This window comes from Mauremys mutica, chromosome 4 (genome assembly GCF_020497125.1).
Source record: "Mauremys mutica isolate MM-2020 ecotype Southern chromosome 4, ASM2049712v1, whole genome shotgun sequence".
In the NCBI taxonomy this organism is placed as follows: Eukaryota; Metazoa; Chordata; order Testudines; family Geoemydidae; genus Mauremys; species Mauremys mutica.
Window position 1 is genome coordinate 115914997 of NC_059075.1, and position 21635 is coordinate 115936631.

The 21635-nt window shown below is 45.2% G+C and overlaps 2 protein-coding genes across 3 annotated transcripts in view; one reads left to right on the forward strand and one right to left on the reverse strand.

Moving 5' to 3' along the window:
* Positions 1–201: 201 nt before the first annotated feature.
* LOC123369020 overlaps positions 202–21635 on the forward strand; it is a 32047-nt gene continuing 10613 nt past the window's right edge. Inside the window, exon 1 of the mRNA XM_045014396.1 lies at positions 202–462. Within this exon, the coding sequence (XP_044870331.1) occupies positions 343–462 (120 nt within the window). The 5' untranslated portion in view covers positions 202–342. The remainder of the gene's footprint in view (positions 463–21635) is intronic.
* Positions 13129–20018, reverse strand: LOC123368724 (olfactory receptor-like protein COR4). Of its 2 annotated transcripts, XM_045013780.1 has the most exons (4): positions 19924–20018; positions 18460–18564; positions 15391–15427; positions 13129–14619 (listed from the first exon to the last, which is right to left on the reverse strand). In XM_045013780.1, the coding sequence occupies exon 4, from the start codon at positions 14596–14598 to the stop codon at positions 13600–13602; it is 999 nt and encodes a 332-aa protein (XP_044869715.1). In that variant the 5' UTR covers positions 14599–14619; positions 15391–15427; positions 18460–18564; positions 19924–20018; the 3' UTR covers positions 13129–13599. The 2 variants fall into 2 exon arrangements, with proteins under 2 accessions (XP_044869715.1, XP_044869716.1); XM_045013781.1 differs by lacking the exons at positions 15391–15427; positions 19924–20018 and having other exon boundaries at positions 18460–18813.

Below are 21635 nucleotides of genomic sequence, written 5' to 3' on the forward strand. Positions count from 1 at the left end.
GGATTGAAATGCCTAGGGATGGTGGCCCAGGGCTAATCAGAGAGAGGCATTAAACCTTGATGGTCTTCTATTCAAATAGAAACAGCCTGAGACAAAAGATTGGCTACCAACCAGGAGACCCAATCTATCCAGGTGGGCTGGTAATTAAGCAACAGGTCGTATAATGAGTGACTCTGATCACCTGATGAGGTAGAACTGCAGGTCACTTGACAAAGGAGAGGGGAGGTTATAAAAGAGAGCTTCTGGGTCACCATCCATTTTGAGAAGAGACCAGAAGCAGAGGAGGTTTGGACAGGATAGCAGAAGGGTACTGACTGCAGAGGTCAGTGTCAGAGAGACTCCATGGTTCAGAGGAGAAGGCATGTGCAGGAACAGGGGAACCTGGACTTCTCAGAGGGCTCTGCCCAAGCTCAAAGAACTCTGCAGAGTGGTGAGGAAACAGAGGCAGGAACATGCATACAGGTGTGTATATTACTTTGTCTAGATCTGTGTATCTCCCACACTATCTCATTAGAGAGCCAGAGTGTTTTAGAATCCTGTGCAAAGTCTGTGTGTGCATGTTTGCTTCATTATCACGTGCCTCTGAAGTGATGAACTGTAAACCCAGAGCGCCCACACCGCTGGTGTTCTGGGGGAGGGTGTGCTTAAGCTACAGAAGAGTCTGAGGGGTCAGCACTCGTCCTAGGGGCTAGGCAGTTGGACTACAGGATCTCAGTTCTGAAAGAAGGTGCTAGACAGAGAATCTCCATACACAACTCCTTGCCAGGGCTTTCATTTCTACAGTTCTCAGATGGCCTCTAGGTAGTCCTTAGAGTACCTGTGGCCTGAGCTTTGCTGGAATAAGCACTCTGGTACCACTCATTGGGCAATGCTGACCTACACTCAGCTGTTTTGTTTTGTTTCCAAACAAAAACAACTGGAAGCAGTTGTTTGCATGCATTAGTCCATCCACTCTTCATAATGTCATGTCCCTAGGCCAGCAGGGGATCATGTTTAGAATTGTGTTGTACCATGGCATCCGTCACTGGCAAGGGGTCAGGGACTGTCTTTGGTTCCACTTCAGTATTCTCACCTGTCGCTTTCAATGGCAAGTTTGAAAAGCAATTGATGGACCTTTGGTCTAACCCAGGATGGCCATTCTTATGTTCTTATGTGCTCTTATGTTCCCTAAAAGGGAATATACCTGTGAAAGGGTTGGCTGGCCCTTTAAAGGAGGTTATGGGCCCGGCAATGCCCTGTTCCTAGTTACAGTCTAGGATTTCACAGCAGGGGATGTTGAGAAGGGGTATCTGAGGAAACAAGAACCCCCATCCCTTCAGAACAGGGAGACTCTCCAATTCAGCACCTAGCCACGCTGGCTCTGTGCATCATGAGGCCACTCGGGAAAAGGAGGCAGCAAGAGAGAGAGGCCGAGGAGGAGGTGCCCTTCCCCTCCCAGCTGGGTCTGTGAGTCCCTGATCTCAGAGTCTCAGCGCTGCAGGCACCCAGCCCCCAGGTACTGGGCTGCAGTGCAAGCTAGAGGGGCTGATGCAGAGAAGTCAGGACCAGTCAGAGCACTTCCCATGTCATCATGAAAACTCACTCCTGGAAAGCTGGGTGAGGTAATATGGAGGGGAGGGGAAATATATATCAAGGTGGGTGAGGTAATATTTTATTGGACCAGCTTCTGTTGGTGAGAGAGACCAGCTTTTGAGCTTTCACAGAACTCTTCTTCAGGAAGAAGAAAGGACTCCATGAAAGCTCCAAAACTTTTGTCTCTCTCTCACCAACAAAAGTTGCTCCAATAAAAAATATTACCTCACCCACCTTGTGGCTCTAATTTCCTGGGAACAACATGGCTACACCAACACAGCATACAAAAATGCAAGATTCACATGAACAGCACAGAGTGACCACTATCACACCAGGCCACTATTTTCATGATTCATCTTAGCATAATGTCATCATCACACCAAGGCAGTAGCACTATCAGCACAAGCACACTGGGATCCTCACAGCAGGATAGCAGTGTCAGTTTAGCGCTCAGTCTCTGAGTCCATCCCCATTAAATTAAGTCCAAAGTTTCAGCTAAACACAAGGGCACCTGCAAATAGGTGTACTAACAGCAGGATCTACACTGGCACAATAGGAGGAGTTGCATGTCAGGGCACTAATTCCCAATCCTAGTGCAAGGCGATATGGGATCCAGACACCAGGTCCTTAGAACCAGAATTTGTACTCACAGGAGAGTGGGATGAAATTAGAGAAGTTACAGAAGGCAATTCCCAAGAAACAAGGCATTGACCAAATGGCTGGGTGGATGTTAAACAACCATCACCAGCCATTGTGTGCAGCAAGTGAATGACAATTAGTAACTTAATGACCACCATCACCAGAGAATTACTCAACCCTGGGACTCAGCAAAGCCTCCCCCTCCTCCCAACATGATCACAAGCCCTTCCCTTAGGAGACAATTCAGGTTTCAGCTTGCTGGAGCTCAGTTCTTTCCCCCTCCCCACCACGGTGATTAGCTGTCTGTCTCCCTCCTGCTGGGAGACAGCTAATTTGCGAGGCAGGGAGGGGGCAGGGTTTATGCAGCACACAAGGGGAAGCCAGCAAAGCCTGCCTGCAGGAGCTCAGTTCTTCCCCTCCCCTCCCTGCCATGCGATCAGCTGTCTCCCTCCTTCTAGGAGACAGCAGAGGCGGGGTGTGCAGCACGCTGGGGGAAGCCGGGCAGGCCAAGCTTCAGAGCGGAGCATGGGCCCCGCCCCTGGTGCCATGATAACCCCGCCTAAGGCGCCGCTTTTTTGAAAATGTGCTGAGGGGAAGCAGCTGCTTCCCCTGCTCCTCACTAGCTACGCTACTGACGGCGCCATAGGGCAGCCACAGGGGCTCTAGACCAGACACAGGCCTCTATGCCAGCGCAGAGCCCATGCAGTCAACTCACAACTGCCTCTGCAGTAGCCGCAGGGGCCATTCCTGGGTCAAGAGCAGGTGTGGGATGGAGACAGGCCAGAGAAAGGAGGGGGCATGTTGGGTATGGGAGGAGGAGTGGCCGGAGTGATTCTGAACCTCTGCAATGGTCTCCAAGTGCCTTCCAAGGGGGCGCAAACTAGGGTAGCCTTCCCGGCTGGCATGGCCTGCATTGAAGGCCAGGCTAGCTTTTGGTAATGCCAGAATAGGGCAGCACAAGCCGCCATCATGTGATTTGTCTTACATAAATATGACACCTCGTAAATGTCCTATGTCTACTTTCGTTCTGAATTTATCGACTGAGTTTGCACCGTTTGAAGAGGAGATGGCAGATAAGCCAGGTGATTAGTTCCAGTAGACCAGTTACCTGCTATAAGGGAGCTAGCAGCTCAGCAGCAGCGAAGTCTTTAGATAAGAGCAGTTCTACGCTTAACTTGAATGATAGCACAGCTCACAAGGCCGGTCCTAACAGCTTAATGACTGATCATAAAGAACAGCAAAGAAAGTCTGTGATCTGAGAGCCTGGTACCTGCAGGGTTTCCCAGTGTATTTTGCTGTCACATTCAGAAAGTGATACTTAAAATTTCTATTATAAAACCTCCAGGAGCAGGCTCAGGGCCCCGCGCCCCGGCAGTGGCTCTCACTCCCGGGAGCCGCAGAGCCCGAGTGCGGTGAGATGGGAGCCGGGGGGCGCATGGGGGCTGGCACCTGTATGCATCTGCTGCAGCCTGCAGGAGCCCCCTTGGGGGGGCACCGGGCCGCAGCCTGGGCAGGATGGGTGGGGGTGCAGCAGCCCCCCGCTAGTGGCGCTGCTGCCTTTGCAGGGCTGCTGCGCTGGCTCCTCCATGTCTGGGGCTTGCCGCCCCCGCAAGTGGGATGCTCTGGCTCTCCGGTGTGTCCGGAAGGCGGCTCCTCCCTGCTGAGCCAGGGCAACACTTTTTGGTGCCCCCAACCACTCGGCGCCCTAGGCGACCGCCTAGTTCGCCTAGTGGTTTCACCAGCCCTGACAGGAGAGCCGTGGAACTCTCAGACCCTGGGTGGGACTCTGGCATGCTGTTCAAGAGAAGAGTTCTAGGCACAGGAGTAACACCATATCCTCCGTGAGAGCACCTCTGGCTAGATGATCCATAGACTAGTATTAGCTTTGGCTTCGGAAGAGGCTGTTCACCCACTCAGACACATGCTGGAGATCTCATGCAGCCAGCAGCAAAGCATCATGAGAGTTTCTGGAACGTATAGATAATTTTCTAACACAAAAGGTTTTGTACCCAACCAGAGGCAACTCTATTTTGGACTTTGTTAGGATGGATAAAGAGACTTGATCGCTGGACTGGAAGTTGATGGTTGCCTAGGGACCAGAGATCATAGCCTGATTACCTTTATTCTGGGAAAAAAGAGAGAGTCAATTCTTAAGAAGTGATTATTAGAGGGCCAAAAAGCCACACTTCCACAATCAAGAAAGAGGACAATATTGGCTAGGAGCCCATCCCAGTTCAGTGGAGAAGCGACGTCAGCAATTAGAAATAAAAGCACAATATAGAAAAAATGGAAAGAAGAGAAATAGATAGCAACCAATATAAATTAAAGTTATGGGGTGCAGAACATTCAAAAGCGAAGCTAAAGATATTAGGAAAAATCCATGCTGGCAAGATAGTAAGAAGGAGTTTTTAAAGTTGATCAGGAACAAAATAAAACCTAAAAATGCTAAAGGCCAGCTATCAGATGAAGGTGGTGAAATTGTTAATACAGATGTAGAAAAGGCAGAAGTGTTCCATAATTGTTTCCGATCTGTATTTGGAAAGAAGCAGGATGATGTATTCATATCACATGAGGATGATGAAGTAGTTTCCAGTCCATTAGTAACAACGGAGGATGTTAAACTTCATCTGCTAGGGATAACAGGCCCCAGACAACTTGCACCCAAGCATCCTAGAAGAGCTGACTAAGGATATCTCTGACCTGCTGATGTTAAATTTTAATAAATCTTAGAATCCTGGGGAAATTCCCAGAGACTGGAAGAGTACTAATGTCATGCCAATATTCGAAATGGACATGTGGAATGCACATGTAACTATAGGTTGGTTAGCTGAATATCATCCTGGGCAAAATAATGGAAAAGCTGATATGGAATTCAATCAATAAAAAAATCAAGGGTGGGAATACAGTTAATGCCAATCAATATGGTTTTATGGAAAATAGGTTTCGTCAAACAAACCTGATTTCATTTTTTGGTGTGATTACAAATGTGGTTGACATTAGTAACTGTTGAGATGTAATAGACTTTTGTCAGTATTTTGTTTAGCACTGCACAACATTCCAATTACAGGATTAGTATGATACAATATCACAGCACACGTTCCATGGATTAAGGACTGATTGACAGAAGTCAGTGGGAATCAGCATTAAATGGGGGTGGGTCTAGTGGAGTTCAGAAGGGTTTGGTTCTAGGCCCAATGCTAGTCAATATTTTGATCAATGATCTGAAAGTAAACAAAAATCACTGCTGGTAAAATTTGTGAATGACACAAAGGTTGGTGGAGTAGTAAATAATACTGAGGACGGGGCTGTCACGCAGGATACGTCTACGCTGCAATCTGAGTTGCGATTGCAGCATGGGTAGGCATACCCGAGCTAGCTTTGAACAAACTAGCTCGTTAAAAATAGCTGTGTAGCTATGGTTAGCTGCCCAAATCCTAGATAGAATTGTCATTGGGTGGCTAGCCCATCCTCTGCCCATGCCTTGGTGACTACGCTGCTGTTTTTAGCTAGTTAGCTCTATCAAAGCTAGCTCAGCTATGTCCATACATGCTGCAATCACATCTCTGGTTGCAGTGTAGATATACCCACCACAGAGCCGTATGGATTGCTTGATAAACTGGGCCCTTCAAACAAAATCCAGCCAAATGAAAGGAACAAAGAATGCAAGCCCTGCCTACAGAAGGGTGGGGACTGTATCCTGGAAAGCATTGACTCTGAAAAAGATTTAGGGGTCATAGCAGATAAGCAACTCAACATGAGGTTCTAGTATGTTGCCAAGCCAAAAAGGGCTAATGCAAACCTTGGATGTGTAAATGAGGGAACAATGAGTAGTGAAGTGATTTTTACCTCTGAGTATGGCATTGGTGAGACCAATACTAGAGTATTGTGTACACTTCTGATGGCCACGTCTGTAAAAGGTGCTTGAAAAATTACAGAGGGTGCGAAAAAGAGTCACAGAAATGGTTCAAGGGCTGGAGGAAATACCCTTCAGGGAGAGATTTAGAGCTCCATCTGTTTAGCTTATCAAAAAGAAGATTGAGAGGTGATGGGATTAGAGTGTATAAATATCTTCATGGGGAGAAGATGCTGGGTACTAAAGGACTCTTTGATTTAGCTGGGAAAAGCATAACAAGAACCAATGGCTGGAAGTGAAAGTCAGACAAATTCAAAGTAGAAAAAAGGCACAATGTTTACCAGTGACAGCCCCTAACCACTGGAACACACTACCAAGGGAAGTGGTCGCTCCTCCCCGTCTTGAAGTCTTCAGATCAAGACTGGAGGCCTTTATGAAAGATACTCATTAGTCAAACACAAGTGATTGGGCTCAATACAGGAGTAACTGGGTGAATTTTAGTGGTCTGTGTTATCCAGGAGATCAGACTAGATGATGTAATGCTCCCAACTGGCCTTAAAATATATGAATCCATCTTCTCAAAGATGAGCTTGTGAACGTATAATTAACTCTTGGAACTCATTGCCACAAGGTATACACTGTGTAAAAGTATTTATTAGTTTTAAACTTGTTGCCTTTCAATTTTATTGAATATCCTCTTGCTCATTTTATGAGAGGCTAAATAAGACTTGCCTTATGTAAACCATTCATTACTTTATATGCTGTTCTAGCTGGTCACCTCTGATAATATTTGCAGTATTTTCTATTTATTCTTTACACATCATAAGTACTTTTTTGGGAGGGATGGGCATGTTGACCTATATTACACATTCAGCAGAGGTTTTCACAGAGCTTTCCACAATGATAACTTTTCCCTCAGTGGTTACACTGGATGTGGAACCTAGTAATGTGTATGAATAGTTCAAATTATTCCCTCCAATATGTATTACGTTGCACTAGTCAACATTTAATTTCATCAGTCACTTGTCTAGCTCTGCGTCAAGTCCATCTGAAGTTCCTCGCAGTCTTCTCTAGTCCTGAGAAACCCAAATAGTTTTCAGAGTAGCAGCTGTGTTAGTCTGTAGCCGCAAAAAGAACAGGAGTACTTGTGGCACCTGTTAGTCTCTAAGGTGCCACAAGTACTCCTGTTCTTTTTCCAAATAGTTTTGTCATCTGCAAATTTGGCTACTTCACTATTCTTGCCCTTCTCCATGTCATTAGTGAATTCATTAAGCAGCAATCCGATGCACAACTGGATGGTACTTCACTTTTAGCTTTTTTGTCATGTTGAAAGCTGACCATTTATCTTATTCTTTGTCTTCTGTCACAAAACCAGTTTCTAATCCATGATGGTAATTTACTTCTCACCTCAGAGTAAATTTCTTTAATACCCTTGAGAAAGCCTTTGTCAAAAGCTTTCGGAACATCTAGATAAACTATGTCAGCCATCTACTTCCAATTTCCCCACTATTTTATCATCATGCTTAAATAATTCTGGAAGATGAGAGGGGTCTGGGTTTTCTTTACAGAAGGTACGGTGGATGGTTCCTATCACATTGTATTTGATTTAAGGCTTTTATAATTGTTTTTCATTTTTGTTTTATTCCGTTGACCAGGTGCACAAATAAGGCTCACTCATATATAATTCCCAGGAGCACTCAGCATGTTTCTTAAAAGTAGGTTTGCTATTGATATAGGTTCTCTGATATAGCAGCTATTTTTAATGAGTTTGCATATTGTTGTCAGCAGCTGAGCCATTTCATTCTTCAGTCCCCGCTGAACTCATGGGCGTGACCCATCCAGGCCTGAGTGCATGCTGCTCTTTGATTGACCAGTTTGTTCCAGGAGCTCACTTGTAACCCCACAATACTATCTGAGAAAGACTTTTGGTGGATTTCTCCTTCATCTCCCAAAAACTCTCCCTTCCATCTTCTCTGGGTCCCGCCCCCCCAACTTTCTCTGTTCCTTTACCCTGTGGGTATTCTTTCTCTCCTTAGTTTCCTATGGGCTTATCTATACTACCAGTTACGTCGCTCAAGGGTCTGAAAAACCACCCCTCTGAGTGACGTAACTTACATCGACTTAAAGTGGTGTCTACACCATGCTATGTCATCTGGCTGAGGTGAAGTAGTTACATTGACATAATGCGTCTTCACCAGACGTGCTGTAGTGGCACCGATTTAGCATGGTAGTGAAGACAGGTCCTATAATTCTTCCTCTCTCTCCCCCCCTCCCCTGTTCCCATTCTACGTCTCTTCTCTTCTCATTCCATGTGCCCTTTTCCTTCCCATGTCTTCCCTCTCCTTTCCCCTCCTGTCAGATTCCATCTGTTCCCCACTCCTTTCTCCTATTTCCATGTTTCCCCTTTCCCTCTTCCAGGTCTTCTCTTTCCTCCTTCAGAATACACAGGTGTGTGATGGCTTTCCAGACAGCGAGAGATCATAAACAACCACCTGTGGCTAAAATGTTTCAAAGCAGTCTAGGGGATTAAGATACCTCTTTAGAAGTTAATGCCAAATGCGTCTAAATCCCCTATGCTGCTACAAAAATCTCACCCTATGATTTTAGGGAAAAAACCCTCCATGACAAGATGATAGCTCTGGTGAGCAGCTTACTCTTTGAAGGCTAACTACCACCAAAAAGGCTACAAGCTTGACTTTTATTTTAAAGGTCTCCACTATATTTTCATACTGAAAGCCTTATACAGGCAATTATTGATGATTAAATATTTGACCACTAGAATCACAGGTGTCTAGTTCATGAGTTTGCAAGAAAACTCTTTATAACTTTCTAAAGACCAGCTGTGTTCAAAACAGGGCAAATACAGGCAGGGGCGGCACCAGTGCACCAAACGCACTGGGAGGTCCGCTGGTCCTGTGGCTTCGGCAGCAATTTGGACCAGCGGACCTCCTGCAGGCATGCTGCCAAATCCACGTTACCAGCAGACCTCCCACAGGCAAGCTGCCGAAAGCCGCCTGACTGCCGTGCTTGGGGCAGCAAAATACATAGAGCTGCCCCTGAATACAGGCCGTTTAGGTGCAGGCTTAGGAGTGGCTCTGGAATCCTAACCTCTGTCAGATGTAAAGCTGCCAAGGAAGCATAAAGCTGCAAGATACTAGAGGAGCAAGGGGAAAGATTCCTGCTTAACACAGCTTTATGTTTACAATTGACAGACATCAGGCAGCGTGAGAGAAATCCCCTCCTCTAACTTCATAAAGCTGTTGATTAAACAAGATTAATTTAAGTCAAGGTAAAACAGAGTGTGATGCACTTACTGTGAAAGTCCACAGAGAACTTGGGAGCCAGCTTCCTTTCTTTGCCACGGTTTGCTGTTTAGACCCACAAATACAGAGACAAAAAGAACCCAGGACAGGGAACAAGCAGCCCTTCCCCGCTCTCTCCCCAGCCTGCAATCTGCTTTAGAGAGTGAGGAAAACACCACCTGTGAAAGTGAAATTCAGAGCAAACAGTTTACAAAGTTAACCCTTCACCCACCTTAACACAGTCGGAGCCTCTTAGGACCAATTTTTGCCTGGCTTTTAGTGCATGCATGGGAACAGGTAGGGGAAGTGTGATTAAGCTTTCTCCCACCTTGCATGGCCTGTGCAAAGGCCAGCTAAAATTACAGTCCTGGCACTCAGTCCCTACGTACACTGAATTGTAGGAATATAGGGGTGGGAAGGGATGTTGAGAGAACATCTAGGCCAGCCCCCTGCACGGAGGTGGCACCAAATGAACCTAGACCATCCCAGACAGGTGTTTGTCTAACCCAGTGGATCTCACCCTATTTATGATTGTGGGCTGCATATGCAGCTCTCTCTGTGTTACGTGGGCTGCATCCACACAATACATATACTACCTGGATGGACTTGAGGATGTCACAGGGGCCACAGCTGTGTGCTGATTGGACTGCAAGCTGCCTGCGGGTTGAGAACAACTGGTCTAATCTGTTCTTAAAAACCTCCAGCGATGGGGATGCCACAGCCTCCATAGGTAACCTGATCCAGTGGTTATATATCCTTAGTCAGAAAGTTTTTCCTAATAGCCAATCTCTCTCTCTCTCTCTCCCTTTCTACAAGCTGAGCCCATTACTTCTTGTCCTACCCTTAGTGGACATGGAGAACACTTGATCATAAGCCTTTTTATTCTGATCCATTGTTTTACAATCTATAAAATCCAGCTTTTGGGTGCCCGGCGGCTGCAGCCATTTTTGGCGGATGTAAGCTAGAAGGAGCTTTTCCAAGCTTTAAGCCCCACTCAAAATGGCGACTGCACCGGGGGACATCACTTCTAAAGCAAATTGTTGGCCATAAGATGGAATGGTTGCTGGCCCCTGCCAGGCTATAATTCACCATAAACCCCCTTTCTCCCCCCTCTCCCTGCCTGCATCTCTACCCACCGACCAACGCGCCACCCACTCCATCATCCATGTGCTCAAAATGGTGACCACATGCTATCTCCTCCCCCACCCCCCACCCAGCTGATTCAAATAATCAAACTTTGAGCTGGTTAATAAGTTTATTGAAATGTGATACAGAAAAACAAGCCATAAAAACAGTTTGCATGCCCGCATGAGGATAATGCTATCATAGTGTTTTATAAGGTATCTTTAACATCATTTTTATCATGGCATTCTAGGTGCCATATGTCACCTCATAACAATTATTGCTCATAGAGATTGCACAGCCATATTAATCTTATGGCACCAGGAAGAGGTGTATTTAATAGTCACTTCATCGTTGCAATCGAGGAGGTAAATGTAACATCATACCATTTCACAGGAGGCAAAGACCTAGCAATTATTAACCATTAAAGTTCTCGACAGTCACTGTGGAACTCCCCTCGATTTTTTGGTGCACTTTGGACAGAAAGCAGCATTTAAGGCAAAGAAAGTGCTCGATTTTAGTAGAGCAACCCTATCATTTGTGCTTGCATAGGCTGCGACAGCCTTCCAGACCTGCAGCAATCCTTGTGAATAACATCACACACATCTTGCTGGTCTGTCCTTAGCCTTCTTGAATAAGCCCCTTCTCTGCTTCCTAGTCACCTGTATCAGCGTGATGTCATCCAAAGTCAGGGTGGCCTGAAGAGGTGCAGAGGCAATTACTAACCTGTCCCCCCATGCTTGAGAAGTGATTAGCTTAGAATTACCAAGCTGTCATCTCTACAACAACACAGGGGTGGGATTTCCAAACTTGTATGTGTGACTTGGGAGCACAAACACCCTCCCACCCCCTGCCCTGACAGGAAATGGGACTTGTGCTCCTAAGTCACTTGGAGGGGTTGAAAATCACACTTGCACCTGTGTAAGTCTTTAACACAGAACAGATACTATGTCAATTTTTCAGCTCTGTTTGAATTGCCCTATGCTGTTAACAGTTTGTGCTGAGCTGGGATCTCCCCCCCCCAAAAAAAAATGGGGGGGGGGAACTGAAACCAAAAACAACAAAAAAACCCAACCCCACAAGCCTGAAACTTTGGTTTAAAATCTCATGACGACTAATCTTTTCTACTGGGCTTTTCCCTTCGTGAGATATGACACACACACATGTTTGTTTTTCAATATTTCTTGGTGTTACCCATAAAAGACTTTACTGGGTGACTCTCTGGAGCAGTTCCTCAATCTGTCCAAGTGTTCATCAGAAAACAAAGGTTTTGGGGCCAGCTAGGGCCTGAGCTGGGAAATGGGCCCTGTTTGGTACATCTCCACACACAAGTTCCCCAAGGAATGAGTGTAGAGGGCCTATTTCATGCATCATTTTTACAGTGCAATCATTGGGTCTGACATCAAGGTGCTGCACATCCTCAGGCTGCCAGCACCGTTACTAACCTAGCATTACTGCCATGGTTTATGCACCAATGGGGAATTTTAAGGAAAAGGTTTAGGGTAATCCCAGCTATACAGTATGCCAGTGTAGACATGACCTGCCTTTCTAATGTAAAACAGAAAAACTAAGTTGTAATGGGGATGGGAGGGGAGCGTGTTAAGACGAACACACTCCAATCAGAAAACAAACAACTTTCTCCTCTGTGACTTGTGCCCCACACAGAGCTCAGTGGTGGAGACAGACTTTGGTCATTGACCCACCTCAACTCAGGCATATTTGGTGCTGTTCTCTTATGTCCTGACAGGCAGAAGGGTGATTTAATTTCCCCAAACTCAAAACTTAACTGCATTCTCACCAAAATGCCCTAAACTGTCACAAAGCTGAGATGCAAATGAGACCATTCAGTCATTTTCACCTTGCTCACCGATACATGGTGGCAGAAAGCTCCCTCCCTTGTGGAGCGTCTGTTCATTTCGTGTTCTCCCAGTCCTGCTCTTCTCCCTGTTCACCAACTAGTGTCAACAGCGAGCTCCCAGATCTCTAGGTCATCAAGCCACAGGGCCTATACTGGTTATTCCAGTGATTTTGGTAGACTCTGTTTATGCGAGTCCAATTTCAGTCCCCTCGGTCCTGATTTCCAGAAACTCCACCACTCCAGCTGAAGTCAACAGGAGCTGTAAGTACTCAGCACTTGAGAAAATAAGGCCCAAGGTCTTTTACATTGAGATCCCAATAACAGTGGCATTCACAACCAACGACTATCTTTGAAAATGTGTCTGTATATGTTTGGTCACCTAAACTACCTGCTCTTTAATTGTGTGACTCCTAAACTCATAAAGAGTTGTGTGGGGGACTTTTGGTGTGAGTACTGAAGAAATATTACATCTGACTGAGCATTCATGACATTCTCCCTTTCAACAAACACTTGAATATAGTATCACACACACAAATGTCTCTCAAAAAACAGATGAGTTGGGCTGTGGATCTGATTGAAGCAAAATCACAAAATTTAATTGAACAAATATCTGTCAATGTTTTTGGACATTAAAACCAGACCTGGTTATTGCTCATGAATCCATTGTTGCAGTGTGAACGTTTCCCTTTTATAAGAGGTTGATTTAAATATTGTTTAGAATTACTGAATATCTTACACTGAAAAAACCAATTTTAAAGTATTTTATTATAGGCACAGGGGAGCAAGCCATCATTTAATAACTGACATGGCCTTTTTATGCACATAAGGCCTCTATTCAGGAACACATCTCTCTTCAAAGCAGCACTTAAATACATGTTTAACTTTAAACATGTGCTTAAGCCCCACTGAAGTCAAAGGGAGAGATCCTTAAACATGTGCTTAAGGACTTTCTGAATCAGAGCCAATGGGCAGGTCTACGCTACGGGGACAGGTCGATCTAAGCTACACAGTTTGAGTTACGTTAGTTGCATAACTCAAGTTGATATAGCTTTGATATACTTACCACGGGGTTCACATTGCACTGGGTCGACAGAAGAAACTCTCCCGTAGACTCCCCTTACTTATCTCGTTCTGGTGGAGTCAATGCCAGAGTGATAGTCTGTTGATCCAGTGGGTCTTCACTAGACCTGCTAAATTGTCCCCCGGTGGATTTATCACCGCAGCATTGATCCACCCCATAGTGGAGACAAGTCCTATGTGTGCAGAGAAGCCATTGGAGGATTTGGTTGTCCTATTCTGACACCCTTTGGGGAAAAATGGGCCCTCAATTTTGTCTCTATTGCTCTCCTCAGGGCATCCTTCACATCCTTGTTCCTCAAGCTGTAGATGAGGGGGTTCAGCATGGGGATCACCACAGTGTAGAACACGGAGGCCATTTTGTCTGTGTCCAATGAGTAGCTGGTGCTGGGTCGGAAATACATGAAGAGAATTGTCCCGTGGAAAATGGAGACGGCTGTCAGGTGGGAGGTGCAGGTGTAGAAGGCTTTGCGCCTGCCCTCGGTGGAGCGGATCCGCAGCACAGTCACAATAATTAAGATGTATGAGATGAGAATGGTCACAATGCTGATCACCTCAATCAGACTGCCAAAGAGGAAAACAAGCAGCTGATTGATAGAGGTGCCAGAAGAGGAGAGCTTTAGAAGTGGGTTGATATCACAGAAAAAATGATTCAGGATATTGGAGTCGCAATAGGATAATCTTAACAAACCGCTCGTGTGTATCACGGAGTTCAGGAAGGCCCATAGATATGAACCAGCCACCAGCTGCAGGCAGTGCTTTGGTGACATGATGACCATATACAGCAGTGGGTTACAGATGGCTACATAACGGTCATATGCCATTACTGCCAGCAGAAGGCACTCAGAGATGACCAACAATATGAAGCTAAAATATTGGATGATGCACGCTGTATAGGAAATAGCTTTCCTCTCTGCTAAGAAGCTCATCAGCATCTTGGGAGTGATGACTGTGGAGTAACAGGCATCCACGAGAGACAAATTCTTGAGAAAGAAGTACATGGGGGTGTGAAGACGGGGGTCGATCCTGATTAAAACCATCATCCCCAGATTCCACACCAGGGTGATAACATAGATCACTAGGAACACCACAAAGAGGGGGACCTGCAGCTCCGGACGATCTGTCACACCTGTGAGAATGAACTCGGTCACTGCCGTACAATTTCCTCCAGCCATTCATTCAGCCTGGGGCGCTAGCTGTGGGAACAACCATAAAGGAAGGCCTTAGTTCTTATGCAAATGGTGTATGCTAATATAAAGAACTGTGGTCATATGCGTAAAGACCCTTTGAGTTGTGGAATGGAACCAGCGGTGGCTCCAGGCCCCAACACGCCAAGCGCGTGCTTGGGGCGGCAATCCACAGGGGGCGCTCTGCCGGCCGCCGCAGAGGGTCCGCTGGTCCCGCGGCTTCGGTGGACATCCCGCAGGCGTGCCTGCGGAGGGTCCGCTGCCTGCGGGACGTCCGCTGAAGCCACGGGACGAGCGGACCCTCTGCGGCGGCCGGCAGAGCGCCGCTTGGGGTGGCAAGCCACAGGGGGCGCTCTGCCGGCCGCCGCAGAGGGTCCGCTGGTCCCGCGGCTTCGGTGGACATCCCGCAGGCGTGCCTGCGGAGGGTCCGCTGCCTGCGGGACGTCCGCTGAAGCCACGGGACGAGCGGACCCTCCGCAGGCAAGCCACCGAAGGTAGCCTGCCTGCCGTGCTTGGGGCGGCAGAATGCCTAGAGCCGCTCCTGAATGGAACCTGGAACAACTGATGGGAAAACCCAGAACTCTTTCACTTCTTCTAAGGGAGAAAAAAATCCTTTATCTCTAGGAAAGTGCATTACCCTGCCATTTAGTCTGATTTACACATTTTGACCCTGATTCTGCTGATATTTTAATTTCATTTATTAGTGTAGCCCCACAGACTCAGTGGAATGCCTCGCATGAATAACATTAAGGAATATATTCAATTTTGTGGGACTGGTACCTTAGACAATAGTAGAATCCGTGGATCTCCATTACACCTGGGAACAATAACATGGTTAGGAGGAACGCATAGTTTGCATCGCACTCTCTGGTTGTTGGTTGACATACTTTCATTGAGAAAATATTTCAAAAATGGAGCTTCCAAATTTATCCCTTCTGGACACTGCAGCCAGGCTGACTAAATCCTGTAGCTTCTTGTTCTTCGGCTGCTGAAAAATTACCACATGTACATGTCTAATGATCAGACTAAAAGCGTGTAGCCAGGGGTGAATATTTCTGAGAAAATTAACAGTGAACATATTTTTAGAAACATATTCATAATAAGAAAAATATTCTATGTATAGATTGATCTTTTAACCTGTCTTTATAGGGATAAGAAACTGCCTGTAAACCTGTTTCATCGTATGTCAATATCCTCAATGCACCTCTTTCCTCACCCCATGTCACAATAGCGATTGCCAAGTCATACAATTGTTAATTGTACTTAGGTCATGTCACACATTCCACTTTGTGAAATTATGGGGATGGCTTGGTTCTCATTCCTAACACCCTGGCAAGATGAAAGGTAGTGAACGTCCAGTGCGATCATGAGGTATGTATGTGTAGTATGTTTTTTGTGGCCAAAGATCAAGAAAAAGTATGTATGTGTGTGTGTGTCTGTGTGTACATATTCATACACATGACATACATACAGAGATGTGTCATTTATTTCTTTACCCACTCTTTGATTTTGGCCACTTAGCATGTGAGTCAGTCGGCATTCAGACAAATATTACGAATAAAATGATTAGGCAACTTCAAAGGCAGCTTGCTTAATGTGCAGTTCTACACAAGGTACCAAGGAAGAAAGATCTGACTTCTTTCATCAAATGCATCCAAGCAAACAAAAATAGGTCATTTAGGGCTTGATCCTCAGGTATTTATGTGCGGTATGTTTTTTTGTGGCCAAAGATCAAGAAAAAGAGTGTGTGTGTGTGTGTGTGTGTGTGTGTGTGTGTGTGTGTGTAGATATTCATACACATGCCGTACGTACACACACATGTCATTTATTTCTTTACCCACTGTTTGGTGTTGGCCAAATAGCATGTCAGTCAGTCGGTATTCAGACAAATATTACAAATAAGTGGGCTGTAGTCCACAAAACCTTATGCCACTAGTACTCCTGTTCTTTTTGCGGATAGAGACTAACACAGCTGCTAATCTGAAACAAATAAAATGATTATTCAACTTCAAAGGCAGCTTGCTTAACATGCAGTTCTACAGAAGATAGAAAGGAAGAAGGACTTGACTTATTTCATCAAACGCATCCAAGCAAAGAACAATAGGTCATTCAGGGCTTGATCCTGCGTGGAGCTGAGCATTCTTCCCTCAGTCCAGCAGAACATTTAAGCAGGTGCATAACTTTTCATAGAATCATAGAAATGTAGGACCTGAAGACGTCATCTAGTCCATCCCCCAGCGCTTCTAAACCTTTCATCATTTTTATTGCTCTCCTCTGGGCTGTCTCCAATCTAGCTCCATCTTTCCTGAAGTGGAGCACCCAGAATTTTAAGCATGTTGATTTCAGTGGGGCTGCTTACATTCTTCAAGTTGCTTAAAGTTAAGCATGTGCTTATATGTTTCTTTGGATTGGGGCTAACGTGCTCAGTACCTTGGTGGTCTGAGCTCTTCTTCTGGATGAGCTGAGAAGTTGGGAAATGTCTGTAGATCCTAGGAGTGCTGTTAAGAAGAAACTGGAGGGACTTCAACAAATCTCTAACTATTAGAAATCAGGGTGAGATGGGGGAAGGGCTGATTATTCCACACCTGCCTATTGAAGGTTATTAAACCTTCTTTTGCACCATCTGCTACTAGCCACTATGAGAGACAAGACACTAGATGGAGCTCAGGTCTGATCGAATCTGGCAATTTCTGTGTGTTTATTCAGTGTTTCATAAAAGACCGGTGAATCCAAATGCTTCTGCAGACCAAATTCCTTCTAAAGAAAGAATCTGAACCAGAGCTCAGCTAGTTACAGTATAGCAAATTTCTGCTATTTCCTACCCCCACTTTTGAAGGAAGTGCAGGATTGATGACCATAAACACATTTTTAATGCTAAAAGAGCTCTCCTGCCTGTTCACAGATCTCAGATCCTAAAAAAATCTATCTATCCCTGCACACCCTTCTCATCCATCTATCCATCTATCTATCTATCTATCTATCTATCTATCTATCTATCTATCTATCTATCTATCTATCTATCTATCTATCTATCTATCTATCTATCTATCTGCAAATGAAAAGTGCTCTCAAAAGAGGCTGAAGAATTCCCCTCTATATAATTCAAGGAAAGATGGAGTTAAAAATACCAGAGAAAAGACTAATGTAAACACATTCTACATAATGCGCAGTAGAGCATCTGAGCTGACCATATCAATGAAAGCCCATCCGATTCACAGAAATGATTTATTTTCATTGGACTGAGCCTTTGTAGACATTATCTCTGCTCGGCAAAGGAGTGATGTTCTACAAAGTGTTAATGAATATGCATTCCAACCTGCCGCGCTCCACACAACCAAACCTCCACATGGCACTCAGAGAAAGAGCTGAGCCTTACACTGTGCCTTGAAAACTCAGAGTTTGGACGTGTGTACCCAGGGAAATGACCTTCAGGTTTAGAAGACTCCTCTGTGAGAATGCTCGACCATCAATCCTCACATATTTAATCTTGGGCCCATTGAAGTCTATGGCAAAATTACCATTAGTTTCAATGGCCCAGGATTTCCTCTTAGGTGAAATATCTGCTGCAATTTAGTGGACTGCTGCATTTGGCAGTAGCTGTGCTTGGGCTGAGTTTCTCATGGTAGAGGTCCACTCCAAAAGGTATGGACTATTAGAGACAATTCATGTGAAAGATTCAGAACAATCTCTTTTCGGTTCCCACATGGCTGCATTATAGATTCAAATAATCAACAAGTTGACTTCTACAAATTTCTGCCTTGGGCAAGATGACCTGAAAAGTGCTATTACCTGCTGTAACTAACAAAAGGAGGTCAGTTCTATTGTAGTGCAAATAGTGTTCACTCCTACCTTCTGAGAGATGTCGTCTTTCTTGATTTCAAAGTCTAGGATGGAAGTGTGTTCATGTTTGGCATAGCATCATTTGGGAGAGGATCCCTGTAGCACCTTTGAGCTCTGATCATCAAGACAAGCACAGGCAGACTCGTTAAAATACAGCATATTTCTCTAGGGGACAGGGGATAATCACATGCAGATGCATTATCTTTAAAAGTTTTGCAAAGGTTTTTGCCACTGGGGGGATATGGGCTCTGTGGCTGATGTAGAACCCATCCCTTGCCTCCCTGACCCAGCACCTGCTATAGGAGGCATGTTGGAGCAATCCAGGGGAAGGACAGGGTGTGGCCAGACTGCACTATTTTGTGGTTCTACTAGGCTGGTGTAGTTACCCTGAATAGATTTAACATCATTCTCATCATTGATTCCCAACGGGCTGTAATAGTGTGGTGGAGAGCATGACTTGGTCCCTGGCATGCAGCATCCGCTCCAGCAATGGTACCTGTCATGTTCCATCCTGTTTACCGGAACAGGGTACTACTTGCAATGTATGATGCTGGTTTTCCAATTTATTTGAATTCTGAGAGCATGACCTTGTGTCTGTGAAACTTCACAGCTGAATTAAATGTGATTTAGGGATGGTTCTGAACCGCCACCTTCTGACCAGATTGGAGCCTAGAACTTGAAATAGCAGGAAAGCTGTTGGGTTCACACATTCAGGGTTCCTGTTTGGCCCTGGTTGTAGAGCTGTCTCCTCCCAAACCCCATTCCTCCCCTGCTCAGGACCTCCTCCCAAGCACCCCCTCGTGGTCTGAGTGGTCCTGCAGCACCCTGCCATCCATCTCTCCCTCCTCCGGGCTCCAGAGCTGCACTCACAACGGATCAGTCTTGCTGACTCTTCCAGCGGGGTTTTATTTATTTTCCAAGAGACAAACCAAAAGGAGAAGAACAGCATAAGGCAATTTTGTTGCTGGCCTTAGTCTCTGCTCTCTGGGTCTTTCCTCCAAGGTTATTGCCAAACTCTCTCTCTCTAGCTGTCCTTGCTGCTCCTTCCTTTCTCTGCAGTTCCTGCAACTCTCTCAGCCACTTCCTCTTCTGCACCCTACTGATCAGTACACGAATCAGCTGATCCCTGTTCAGGTAGGCCTCCTTAGCCGCGAGGATTGGCTGAGCTCAGGCCTCCAGTCCTCATAATGCCAAGCCACCCCATGACACGGCTATTTACAGGGACAGGGCCATAATCAAAAATCTGGTCCTTTTCTAAACATCACCTCCCTCCCTCTCTGTTTTACCAGTACAGCTAGCACCAATGCCACATGTGTTTCGTTCTCCCATTCCATTCTTTGTGTGTTTACATATTGCTCCTTCTGCATAGAACATCCTCACCACACAAGTTCCCCGATCCACCACCCTTTCTTTAATAATAATAATTCATAATAAATGACTATTCCTCAAAAGAAAGAAAGTCCTAGTTCTTACATCTCCTGCTTTCTTTGTATGTGTCAGTCTTCCTTAGATCATAGGGGCTTTGTATGAGGGAGTGTCCTTGCTTTTTCTGTCTTGTAAAGCGCACACTATTGACACTGAGCAGATAAATAATGGAGACATCACAAAAAAAATTAAATAACCAAACCCTTTGTCATAAAGACTGTTGTCCTCATTAAAGCAAGCTATAAACATTAGGAAATGCACAGAGGACTAAAAGGCTGCAAAGTGAAGCACTCTCAAGTTAGGAAATACTAGAATGAGTATTTCCTATGCGACATTAATTCTGCAATAAATGAGGCAGGGATCCTATAGACAACAGACTCCTTCAATATACAGCCCCAGAGAAGAAAACGCTGTGTTCTGAATAAGGAAGGGGTCCTGTGGGAAAAATAATAATATGGGATCATGTCATTAAAGTCTGCATCATCACACAAATGCACAAGAGGTCTGAATTAATGATGTCAGAGCAACATTTATTTGGACATTTGCTAACCTGAGAATGCTTAACTTTGTAAATGCTTAATCCTTTAAAAAACTTTGACTTTGTATTTCCTAATTATTTTATGGTTTAGTTTATTGATGAAAGCAAACTTAAGTAACATTAAACAAAGGGGTTTTTGTTTGTTAATTTCCTTAGTTTTTAATAGAAAGAAAATATTTTATATATGTGCTATTTAAACAATGCGGCTCTTACTCATGCGTTGGTTCAGTCTATATTTTATTGCCATTGTTATCTTTGTGAAAATCCCACTTTTACCGCTCAATGCTGTGCTGATCAGAGTATTGAAAGTCATGAAATTAAACTGTATTAAAACAAAACTCATTTTATGCAACTTTAGGGTGAAAGTTCTCAGCTATAACCCTGAATGTGCAAGAAGCAGATAAACACTATCCAGGAAAAAGAGCTGGAATTTTGCATCTTGTTTTCACCTAGGCCTTACTGAGGACAGTAGCAAACACCTGCCCTTTGCGAAGGAACACAGCGCCGTACCGCAGCACAAACCCCACTGAGCACAGCAGGGGCTGTCCCGGTTATCCAGCTCTGGCCCTGTTTCATTACAAACTTCCTTTCGGTGATGATGTTCTGGTAACAAGGGGGCAACCAGCTGTCAAAGGTAGCTGTTGCCATGGCAGCCAGGGTGCTAGTCATTCTCCCCAAGTATGAAAATGAAGCAGAGGGAGGAAGTGCTGAGTGGTGGGTTATCTCTGATGTCACAAGGCTACTGCTCAGGCAGCACCAGTGGGCAGCTAATGTGTGGTGTGTATGTGTGATTTCGGGGGGGGGGAGGCTTTCCCAGTGTTCCTGTTTTCACACATTTCCTAAAGAAGCCAACAACATAACTACACAGAATACACATTAATGGTGATTCCACCCACATGATAAGTAGTCGCTGAAATTTGATTCAAATCCCGCATGGCATGTTTAGAAACAAGGGTTTCAAAAAAGGAGAGACCTTGTAAAACAGAAAATGTTGATGCTCTGGTGCATTTGTGGTTGTGTTAAAATTGAATACTGTGACTTTAAATGTTGGGCAGGGTTCCTGGGCATGCTTGCATGCTAGGGAGCTCAGTAGGGCAGCACACAATCGGGGCGTAGCAGCAGCCAGTCAGCAGGTACCCAGTGAGTTGTGCCTATCTGTTATAGGCAGTAGCCTGCGTTCTCTCCCTCTGATTTTTGGGTTCTTACGTGTTGTTGTTCTGGC

What these genes read in the sequence shown, in the direction of transcription:
- LOC123368724 (XM_045013780.1), bottom strand. Translation starts at nt 14,598, where the DNA reads ATGGCTGGAGGAAATTGTACGGCAGTGACCGAGTTCATTCTCACAGGT.